Raw genomic sequence first — 12817 nt, 5'->3', positions numbered from 1 at the left:
GTTCTGAAAATATTTCTTTCCTAGAAAACAAAATTTTAAAATGCTGAATATTAGCAATTAATAAGTAGCTACAGTCATAGTTGTAGTTTGCAACTGTCAGTTGGTGATTATTCTTTCTGTGTGAAAATATCAAATTCATTTAAGCAAATCAGAAAATCCTTCAAGAATTAAGCCACAAGGAAAATATAATAAGCAGATATTATAAAAACAAAGCATAGATAAAGCAGAACGATGTAATAATAGATAATACTTTAATTTAACCTTGAAAAACTGATATATCTAACGGTGTATAATAAATTTTTGAAAAGTTGGTTTTATCATCATTTATGTATGTAGTTTCAATAGAAAATTGGTTTGTCTTGCCTTTACTCCTTATTATCCTTGCACTTCAGATTTCAGTTTTTATAATTTCTGACTCTTAAGAATGGATTTTTTTGGAACTGCATACATTTAATACACCTTATGAGAATTGAGTTATTTCCAAATTTGATTTGAGAAGGTCTCATAATCTTATAGTATCTTTAGTATCAACATATGAACTTATATCTACAATTTGAAATCATCAAGAAATCATATTCAAACACCTTTAAAATTTTTAGATATTAAGAAAATAAAATCTCTCGCCTTTAAAGGAACTTCAATAAATCTAGAATTGAAATCTGTTTTATCTGCTTCCCCTTCCATAACTATTTAAATTTCTCAAAGTGATAAAATATGAAATTGCAACTGATTTTTTTAAAAAAAAATTATCCCAAAAAATTTAATACTTTAAACTTTTCGGAAATTTTGGCGAATTTCAAGAAAAAAAAATGAATAATGGCGTAGCGAGGCCCGTATTTATTTTCTTCGATCCCCTCCTCTCTGGTTCCGGTTGTGGTTTTTGGTTAAAAAACGTAAAATAACCAAAAAACGTTATCTTCAATTCGCTTTCAAAGACTGCCGCCGTCCATCGCTACGCTAACGTTGAATAATACGATGGAATAGTTGGAAAGTTTAAAATTTACGAAATTACTGACATAGGAAACTACTCTAGGAAATATAGTTCACATTTATAAATTGTAATAAAAAGATATTCAAAAGAAATTTCACAATAAAAATCTGTTTCAGAAGAATAACTTTATTTTTACATAATGCCTTTTACTGTCTATAATATTCAAAATTAATTATTTGATAGGTTCTACTCAAAGAAGGTTCTTACTGGACGTAAAAGATTAAATAAAGAGAAGATGAATGATCGAATTCCTATTTTGTTTTCCTGAGGGTTGACATCATTAGGTCTAATTTCCTTTCAGCATCGAAATCTGTGAGAAACAGGACATACATTAATATTTTTAACTTGTTCGTGTATTTAATCTAAAAAATCGAAATATACCGATTCCAATTCAAACTGCTATTAGGCCAATTCCCTAGGTTCTAACTTGAATAAAGTGCTTGATAGTGTGCTTGAGTTCTTTCATAAGGAATTGAGTCTGTTAAACGTGTAAAATTACGACGAAATCCGTATATTTTTATAGCAAAAGTAACTTTAAATGAGTATAACAGAACTTACTTTGCTTCTTCGTCTTTCTTGGAGACGCTCATGTGAAGGCGTGCTATAACGCTCGCCATAGCGAATGTGTTATCACTAGTGATAATACTATCGGAATTTTGATGAATCTCCACGCTGAGTTCGAAAAATACATTTTTGGAAAATGTCCGTCTGTTCATCTATTTGTGATAAAGATAACTCAAAAACACTTTGAGTTAGGCGGGTGAAATTTGGCATACGTGTCTTTATATAAAACTGATTGATTTCTATGAAATTTTGAGCAAAATTCTTCCAGAGGAAGTCTGTCTGTCCAGTTGTTAGACAATCAACTAACACGATAAATACAAAACAAACAGAGTTAGAAAGATAAAATTCCTTTCACATATTTGATATCTATAGTGCAGGAATCTATCAAATGTTGAGCCATAACCAACAAGGGGTTGAACTTCTGTTGATTCTTTAAAAACATGTAAACGTGATAAATCAAAGCCGCAATAATTTAGCTATATTAAATTTGGTATGTAGTTCTGTGCCAGATCTTTGTTTCAATCGGTTGGAAAAACGCGTCTAAACCACAAAGTTGATTTCCGATTACTATTAACCACATGCTAAAGATGAATCGCGGAAAAACTTGCCAAAAATAACACGATGGATTCAATAAAAATGCTAAATTCACACCAAAAGATAGTATTTCATAATTATTGTACGCCATTGCTATGCAAGGCTTTCTCTGGGGTAACACTTAATGAGAGAATATGCGAGAAAGTTTTGGGAAGACCACTGCTGATGGTTTTATTCATTCCGCTGATGTTGATTTCAACTGAAACATCCAACCTTCTCTGAATTTCTTAAGTATCGGCATCAAAATTGTTTCTCTACGTAAAATCGTGTTAAACATTTATTTTTGGAAGAAAAAAAAATAAGTGGTGTATGTCTGGATAAATTGTTTGTCAAAAAGCGTTTATCTTTAGATTTGTAAGTTTTATTTCTGGAAGAGACATTTGGATCGAAGTGACAAGGTGAATATACGAATTCGTCTGTTCGCATTTCTTATTCTTTTTCTTCAGACGGAGGGGGAAAAAATGCAAGGGGTTGAGCAATTTCGCAGAAGTTTCTTCTTTTGCTTTTGGAACGCGGCGCTGCTGACAATAACCCCGTCCTCTGCTCATCATCACGCCTTTTTAACTTTTGTTAATGGACAGTCCCTCCTGAAAATTTAATTAGTGCTTTATGTTTCAATTTGTTTCAGTGCTACGCAAATTGTCACCACATAATCAAAATTCATGGTGCGTCAGAGTCGCTCTCAAGAGCCATCCGTTTAAATAATGCAGTCAGCGTGATGAGGCGAATGTGAATGAATGCAATGACGCAGACTTTCTGCTGAATGGAACAAATCTACAAGTAGTTTCAACCTTTAAAAAAATAAAAATGACACTTTGTTAAAATATTGTGAATTTTACGAAGGAATGAGTTCTGAATGATTCAAGTGTTTGTTGACTTGGTACTCGTTTATTTTCTAAATAAATACACGATTATGTTTGGAACCGGCACTTAATAGAAAAAACAGCATCCCTTAACCATTCACTGATTGAAAAACACCCTCAAATTACAATTAAATTAAATTTTTCTATATAAAAAAACTACTTTTATAATAGTTCTCTAGATATTGCACTAGCAATAAATTCAAGTATTCTTATACTTGAAATATATATATATATATATATATATATATGATAGATAGATAGATTGGCCAAATCTATGTAGAGGGATTTTTATAACTGTTGATATGTTACTTTTATCTGTTATCTATTTAAGAAATGAAATTTGCATTTAAATTTAACAGCAAAAGCACAATGCAGATAGGCTAGATTAAAGGGATCCAAAAATAATAACTGATCGTAAGGGTTTTTAGCTTTAATTACTTCTACTAAATTTTCGTTCTGTATTTTGAAGGTCCAGGTATTGTTTTGGGAGTTTTGAACACAGGTATTGTTTTGGGAGTTTTGAACACAGGTATTGTTTTGGGAGTCTTTTTACGTTCTGATCAAGTGATGTGGACGACGCGTAGGTCCGCACCTCCTGGGCCAAACTTCCATGCCTGGGGGAAAATGTTTAATCCTCAATGCATTTAACATTCATGAGTCTACGTATACATCGGTTTTCGGTTGAACCATGTTTTGAACCTATGATCTTCTAGTCCCAAGACTTTGCTCCTTTGTTTTGCATTAAAAAGATAAATTCTTCACATTTCTTTACATGCGAATGCATTTCAGTCTTAGTCTTCAGTCTAGGTATGAGCGTTTCTAGAGATATTTAAAAAGTAATCATTTCTTGCAATAAATTTCTTAATTCCAAATAATCGAAACTACACATTTTTTCTAGAACAGAAATATGAATCTCCAAGTAAAAAAAAAGACATTATTTACAGATATTTCGGAGTTTTGGCGGTGAATCTTCGTTTTCCTCTTATAATGTTAATAATTTTTTCAATAACAGTTGATCGATTAAGTTCGAACATCTCCACACCCATTTTCATCTGGATTTTTTATTAAAATATATGATTAAACTAATCAAGAATATCCACCTGGGGGACATCTCAAACATAGGGACGAGAAGCTTCAGAAATAATGATGGGTCTTTGCCGCCCTGATGGGTGCAGAAATAATGTAGGGTGGCTGCCCCCTTTCCGATTATGGGATGTGTCTCCTACGGGGGGGGGGGGGGTTATAACGTGGTCGTTGATGGCCCTTAGAATTTAACCATAGTTCCTACCAATGTTGTCACGGCAGCCGTCAGTTTTCCGTGTCAACGTTATTAGCAATTATTATCTAATCAAGAGTGTTCTGGAATGCTTTTCGTCCCTGGCGAAAAGAAAGGACAGCATACCGAAATACTCTCTGTGAAAAACAACAAAGAGCGTTCGTACCGTATCGTATATGTTAATGTAATTGAAATTTTTAACTAATCATTTCAGAGCAATCAATTCCTTTTGGAAATCTTACTTCAAAATATTCTTTTAATTTTCTTTAAAAATAACGTAATTAAAAATACTTGATTTAAAATGAAATTTGAATTCTTTTAACCAACACACCTTCTGCACCGAAATGTTCTATCTTATCATTCCAAAAAGGTTAAAATGAAGCATGAGATTCATTAAAAAAATTCAATTAAACTGCTGAATTTTCTTGGGTTATCTATTGACATTGTTTTTATCCAATATGCCAGTCATTCACTTATGCAAAAGACGCATAACTCCAGAATTCAAATGTCTTAATTTGCTTCGTAAAATGTTCCTCTCGGTTAATGTTTTTGTAAGAACCTATTTGTTTTCATATGAAAGTTGAAATTGGTTGGCCAGGCTGTTTAAAATCTTCGCAACTTTCGAAGTGCAGATTGTTATTCGAGCGGTGCTTTTTATTTTTCCGATCGGTATCTTAGAAGGATTGAGGATGTCGCTTAATATTTCACTCGAGTCCAGATTTACGACTCTGTCTGGAAATCTTTATGGCTATCGTTTCGCGTTGGAATGAAGTATTCTCACAGGCTTGCCGAGGTTCTGGGACCTTTCGGGTGCAACTCGATCATACCTGTTTTTACTCGAAGAGCCAATTCTCGACTGTCCTCTGTACTATCCAATCTAGTTAAAAAAATAATTCCCCGTTGTAAAATGGGTTATAATTTATCTTGCCTAAGCTTTGCAAGGCATTATAATTTACTTTGTCAAGGACTTTATCAAAAATATTCCCTATTGCCTGTTTCATCGTAGGCTCACTTTATCCTAAGAATGTAATCATATAAAAAAATATTCCCTATTGGCTCTTTCATCGTAGGCTCACTTTATCCTAAGAATGTAATCATATAAAAAAATATTCCCTATTGGCTCTTTCATCGTAGGCTCACTTTTTCCTATTGGTGTAATCACATAAAATAATATTCCCTATTGCCTCTTTCATCGTTGGCATACTTTTTCCTATTAGTGTAGTCATATATCTATGAATAGTAAAATAAGTTTACATAATTTTTTTTTAAGAAATTAGGGCCATATTTTCCATTAAGAAAAATTGGTACAATATATATCAATCAAAATATTTTCCATCACTTTCTAATTTTTCCCATTTTCGTCCAATAAGTCTTGCAATTAATTGTCTTCCAATTTTTTGGCCGTCCAGGCAGTTTTTTTGTCATTGACATCCAAATCACCACTCTTAAATCGTTGAAACCAAAACCGACAATTGGGATATGGCGGAGCAGCATCACCATAAGTGTCTCTGATGGGCTTCGGCAGCAAATTTCTTCAAAAAAAAAAAGCAATGAATGTCGAAAAGGCAATTTGGAGCGTTCCATGATTGGGGTTTTAATACACTGAATAACTCAATAATATTAAATGGAAACCTTTCAAAATGATAACAATAAAGTAATAGTAAACTGGTAAAATCCAAAACCATTGTTGTTTATATAGATACTTCCCATGTTTAACAATAGATGTCGCTGATTAAAATACATGTAAGTACTTAATAAATACTAGTCTATAACATGAGGTAATAATATATAGGAATAAAAGTTGGTCCTGATATGAAAAGGATATTTTTAAAGGTACGTGCTGCGTAGAAACAGAATGTATAATTAAGGTTAGTCTATCTGGATTTATAATATTTTGCTTGCCTTTAAACCGATAATGGAAATCTGTTATAGAAATTGAAATAAGACTGCTTGAAGTTGCAGTTACATAATAAAAATAAAGAAAGTGCTCCCATCCAATATTGTGTGCCGTGACGTAATATTATAAAGATTGGTTAAAAAAATAATAAATTAAATCTATGCATACAGGAGCATAAATTGTTTTAATGAGAATATTTCGTAAAGAAACTAATTCATGTCTCCTTAATCATTTATTTACCATCTTTATTCTCCTGATCCAGCTCCAACTTGTATAATGGAAATTAACAGCCGTCAATCCGTTTGACATTTTGCTCAACTGCATGGATCTTGAAGTAATACAATTGCATGCTTTACGAGTATCTAGTGAATCAAAATATCCATTATCAGGTCTTTTTTACTTCTTGCTAATTCATGACCTGCATAATCCCACAGAGAAGTACAATGTTCCTGTTACAGTACATTTTGTACTACTTGAATGCTCTATATAAATTCTCATTCTTTCTTTCAAACTATTTTCAGTAGAACATTCCAATTTTAGGTCCAATTTAATACTAATAAAAAAGAATAAAACATCATGGTTGAATATTTATACTGTATTAATACTTACTTGAAATCAAAGAATAAGTAAATACTACTACGTATTTACACACCAAAGTATTTTTCACCAAAAAGGCTGAATGAAATGCCCTTGGATTTCGACTATATAACTAACATCCTAAGATTATATTTTATAGCTAAGATTCAATCATTAGAACATGTAAGAAATCTTCCAGAAATTGATGGGAAAAAATGTGAACTCAACCCTTTTTATATGAGGCTTATAATGATTTCTAATGCCAAAATTTATGATGATTTTTAATGATAAAGTTTACAAAGATTCTTCTTTTCATTTTCAAATCATTTTTCTATCAGTTTCTGGTTCGTAGTACCCGAAATACTCATGTCATCGAATTTTCTTTGAAAAATATGAGTTGAAGAATCATTATATATAATTATATAGCGCCGTCTGTAACGCTGGGCTTTTAAAAATATGTCCGAAATTCCTTTTATTTTTATGTTTAGTAATTCAGATAAATATGTGCGTACGAATAAAGATAAGCATGAGCAAAAATCAGTTATTTGATCGTGAACTTGATGCTTTATTTAAAATTTTTTAAGCTAGATTGTGACAAAAGTCAATGAGCTGAGGTCTACATTTTTTTCATTATTTTATATTACACTGATTCCTTATATTCTCCTTTCACTGAATTGCTGGAAGTTATTTCTAATATTTTCTTTCAGAAATTTTTTATTTTGTTTATTTATTATTTCACTTTTTTTTTAGTAGATTATTGTTTGTTTCAAACCTATTTTACCGATCAATTTTGATTTGATTGTTCATAAATATTTTGGATAAAGAAGTTCCCAAGGGAACACTTAGAAACTCACACTGTAAGAAAACAAAACTTTTAATGGTACTATATATTTACATCTAAAGTACACTACAACTAAAAAAAATCTATTTTCTTAAACACTCTGCAAGTGTGCTGGAGATTTTCTACTACAACTTTAGTTAATCTGTGATAGTCATATATACATATCAAGATATCAACCGGTCTAGATAAGCAAATCTTCTAATATTCTTAGAATGTTCGAAATTAAAGAACAGCTCATCCAGCCTTTGAATAAATAAATGTGTAAATTCGAATCAATGTGTAGATCCAAAAGAGTTTGGTTTTTATTGATTATGTAGAATGCATCCGTATCAGTACATGTGTAACTAAAATGTATTTTTTTCTCTCTCTCCGTCAGATGCCGTTGGCGACACCAGCGAAGCCGGGGTAAGTTTAAAAGTCACCTCTTGAGCTTTCTCTGTTTTTTCTTTCTTCCTGTGCGGTGAAAAGTTGAGGAACCCTTTTATTGCTCTCTCGAGAGCTTTGTAGGTCATTTCGGAACTCGAGACATTTCTGAGGAAAGCGACCTTTTGCGGGAAACTTTAGAGGACATATTTGAGAAACGCCTTGCAATAATATATCTAAGAAATCGGAATCATTCAAGGACAATTTAGAACTGCAGAAAATAAAAATGTAGCAGTTTTCTCTTCAAAGACTTGGTGGATCGTTTAATAAGTTGTTTTTACTTTTTCGAATACGAAGTATAGAGTTATTATTGTATATTGTAGACACTTGTCAAAATTTGAATTTGAGATTTTGATTCATCTCCACGTTTTAGTTCTCATTGAGTCCCAAAAACACATTTTTGGTAAATGTCTGTCAGTCTGTGACAAACATAAATCAAAAATGCTTTGATCTAGATGGATGAAATTTGGTTTGCGAACTTTACACCAAATGTGCATATGTCTATCACATTTTGAGTAAAATCTGTTTAATGGACACCTGCCTGTTCGAGTATAAATTAGCAAGATAACTACAAAAGAGCTAGATGAATGAAATTCGGCATATATATATTTAACATCTACGTTGTAGACACTTGTCAAATTTAACAAGGAATTGACTATCATCTGTACTTTTAGAACGTGATAACTCAAAAATGTAATGATTTAAATATATCAAATTTGTTATGGAGTTTTGTGACTACAATTGCTGTTCTGTGTCAAATTTTGGTTCCAATTGGTTGGAAAAAACAGGTCTAAAACACAAATTCGATTTTCGGATATTATTAATCCCATACTAGGGATAAATCGTCAAAAATCTCGGCAAGGATAGTACGATAGATTCAATAAAAATGCTAAATTCACACCAAAGGTAATATTTCTTAAATGTTGTACATCAATGCCATACGAGGCATTCTCTGGGTAAACACATTCATTCGAAAGTGTGCGAGAAAATTTTGGGAAGACCATTCCCGCTCGTTTTTATATCAAATGCGCGGTGTGTCGACTATATCAGTAAAGTTAGCGGTAGGATAACATCAATAAAATGAATGTGACTCGACAAGGTGATTTCGTTCCAAAACTTATTCTGTTTTCCTTTCTCGTATACAAAGTGCAGAGACGGTTTTGTTATCGTCAAAAAATTCAAACTCGAGATTTTCACGAATCTCCATGTTTTAGACCTCTCTGAGCTTGAAAAACAGATTTTTTTGGCTATCAGTGACAAAGATAATTCAAAAACACTGTGAGTTACACGGATGAAATTTGGTATAAGGCCTTCATACCAAATTGTAAATTCTTCTCTAATTTTGAACAAAATCTATTATGAAAAGGTCCATTTATCGGGCTGTTCGAAACTAAGTTAATGCAATAGCTATAAAACGAAGAGAGCTAGATGGATAAAATTCGGTGCACAGATTAAAAATCTGTAGTATAGACAGCCATCAAATTGTGAGCGAAATCCAACAAGGGTTTGAATGTCTGTCGGTCTGTATTTTTAGAAACATATAAACGCGATAACTCAAAAATGCAAGTATTTAAATGGGCCGTGGTGGTAAGGTCTCGGCTTGTGAGCCGTAGGGTTTCAGGTTCGAGACCCCATTCCACCGAAGAACCGCCGTGTGAGAGGGTCTGTTGCACCTTAAATCCGTCATGACCAAACGTCCTCCCGCTGGCGTGGTGTGGAGAGGGGGATGCCATCTCAGGTGTCGTCCTCGTCATCTGACCGCGGTTCAAAATGACGATATCCGTCCCAAAATAGCCCTAGTGTTGCTTTAAACGGGACGTTAATATAACTAAACTAAAGCAAGGACGTAAATAGATGAAATTCAGCATGTGATTTTGTTATTATAATTTTAGTACCAGTCGGTTGAGGAAAACGTATCTGAAGCACAAATTCGTTTTTATTAGAGAGTTTCGGAGAGACCTGTCCCCCCTGGTTATTTTTCTCGTGTATGAAGTGTACAAAAAGAAAATATTATAATCCTTAAAAATTCGGAATCTTAGTTTTGACCTACTTCCAAGTTTCCGAAAAATATTTTTGGAATTATACCTGCCTGTCTGTGAACATGATGATTTAAAACTACTTAGAGCAGGGCGGATGAAATTTGGTATAAGGCCTTCACACCGTATTTGTCTATTTCTATCAAATTTTGAACAAGATCCATTCTGAGGACGCCTGTCTGTGCAAGCAAAAATAAATACGATAATTACAAATCGAAGAGAGCTAAATGAGTAAAATTTGGTAGACAGATTTAACATCTAAAGTGTAGATTCTAATGAATTGGATGACGCCGGTCATAGGGAAGGATGACCTTTGCACTTTTAAAAGCATGTAAACATGATAAATCAAAAATGCACCAAGTTAAATATATGAAATTGGCATGTGATTCTGAGATTACAATTGTAAGTCAATTTTGGTTTCAATTGGTTGGAAAAATGGTGCTCAAAATATATATTGGATTTCCGAGTATGTGTGCATTATCCACATGCTAGTGGTTAATCATCAAAGAGTAAGCTAGATTTCAAGTCAAAGATCAATGTTTCGTCACTGTTATTCGCCAGTGGCATCGATTCATTAAATACAAAAGTAACAGCTATCTTTACTGTGCTACGACGCATACAACTCTCATATATGGGATTGAAAATAAAAATATGAGCATTCCTGATATCCACGGCCTTACTTAAGGTGAATAATCTTATGCGTAGGAAGGAACCTCTTCACCTTCATTATTATTGATGGGGAGTTTGACCACTTCCACTTATTTAACCTAATATTTTTAGTCAACGCAGACGATCAACCCCTTGTTGAATTTGGCTCAACATTTGACTTGAACATCTATAGGAGTTAAACCTGTGAACCGAATTTTATCCACCTGTCCCTCTTCGTTTTATAGCTATCGTGTTAGCTTTCATTCCAGCAGACTTGTTCTGAATAGATTTTGCTCAAAATATGTTGTAAAGACTGTACATAAAATTTCATCTGTCTAGCTCAAAGCGTTTTTTTTTTAGTTTTCTTTGTCTCAGATAGATAAAGACTCAGGAAGATCTGAAACGTGGAGATTCGTCAAAACCTCGAATTCGAATCACAATACTTCATACACGAGAGAGTAAAAATATCTAATAGAGAATTCTGGTCAGGATTATTTATAATTGAAAGTGATTTTCACTGTAGATTTATTTCCCTCAAAAGGGATGCTTGCTAAGAAAAGCAAATGGATATTGATCGCCGAGGTTATTCTTTGTGCATGCCGGTCACGCTGTTGTCTGGCCCGACCGGTGAAGAGTAGGGGTGATGGCAATTACCGTCCGTTACGGTTAAGCCTCGATATCTATCTATCTATCTGTTTCAAAACCTGCTTCGGTTTCGCAACCACCTGTGTCACTGCCACCGACCTTCCTTCGACGTCACTCGGGAGAGAAAAGGTCTCAAGGTCGCGATGCAACAGCGAACATTGTACTTTCAGGAATGCTAAAGACACGTAAAAGTTTTAACAATTCGATGAATATGCAACTTAAGTTTTTGGAACAAAGAAAACGACTTCTGTTATTCTTTAAGATAGCCGGCGTATTGCTCACATGTTGTGAAATTTTTTGCAAGAATCAGCGAGAGTAGTTTACCGGAATCTTTTCTCGAATAATCCCTAATAAAAGTGTTGTATCCTCCACCCTTGTGGATTTTGAGCGAAACCGTGATCTCCACAATTACTCAGATTTTCGTTTTTAAAGTTCTGAACATGAGAATTTTATGTTTTATAATATAGTTAAGAAAATAGAGTATGCATTTCGGACAGTTTTTTCCCCAACAGGCTGAAACTGAAATTTGACATAGAACTACAATTATATTCTCAAGATCATATACCAAATTTGATACATTTAAGTCATTGCGTTTTAATTGCATTTACAAATATACACATCGATAGATGATTAATGCACTGAAGGATTTGGTTTAAAATGCGACATGGATAAACTTTGTGGCATCAAATTTTATCCATCTAGCTCTTCACGTTTGATAGTTATCCTCATTCGGCACGTGCACTCGGACAGACAAACATTTTTTTTTCTTGTGAATTTATTGCATTCAAAATTTGATAAAAATCTTCAAATTTGCGGTAAAGACTACCAAATTTCAGTTATCTAGCTCAAAGCACATTTGATTTATCGTATTCTCAAATAAACATTCATAATTGTAGTATTGTGTGTTTTTTGGCATGGGGGATGAGCATGGAGAAGGAGAAACACAAGAAGTATATCGATAAATTTCTACTTCGGAAAATCATACAAGAGCTAAACTATTTAGTTCCTTTTTACTATTTAATAAAATTCCAAACATTCTTTATTTTTTCAATTCAACTAATAATGCATAAAATATTTAATATTTTATTTTTATTAATTAGGTACGATTTCAGTGTTAAATTATAATATCTATTCAATGAATTAACTTTCATTTCACAAATGTAAATTTCATCCATGATGAGAATAAATAATGCGGTTAATGATTGTTTTTGTTTTTTCATATCAAACATGAAAGATAGAAATTATTTCAATTTAATCACATTTTAGCAACCAATTGAATATCAGTGATACCAATACTTGAGTGAAAATCGGATGATAATTAGTACAACAAATCATTCTAAATATTTATTTTCTCGTATACAGTAAATAAAAAAAAACTGTAATTTTCACAAAATTAGAACTCAAGATTTCAACAAATCTCTCCGTTTTTTTTAATTACTTTTTTTTATATGAAGTACTGCAAT

General features: G+C 32.8%; 1 protein-coding gene across 3 annotated transcripts in view; it reads left to right on the top strand.

Annotated features, from left to right (window-relative positions):
• The window catches only part of LOC129971855 (uncharacterized), a 219883-nt gene that overhangs the window by 205649 nt on the left and 1417 nt on the right, over nt 1-12817 (top strand). For all 3 annotated transcript variants that reach the window (XM_056085833.1, XM_056085848.1, XM_056085855.1), the window contains one exon: nt 7979-8007. In XM_056085833.1, the coding sequence (XP_055941808.1) occupies nt 7979-8007 (29 nt within the window). The remainder of the gene's footprint in view (nt 1-7978; nt 8008-12817) is intronic.

This window comes from Argiope bruennichi, chromosome 1, assembly GCF_947563725.1.
Source record: "Argiope bruennichi chromosome 1, qqArgBrue1.1, whole genome shotgun sequence".
NCBI lineage: Eukaryota > Metazoa > Arthropoda > Arachnida > Araneae > Araneidae > Argiope > Argiope bruennichi.
The sequence above is the reverse complement of the archived record's forward strand: the minus strand, read 5'-3'. Positions and strand labels throughout refer to the sequence as shown.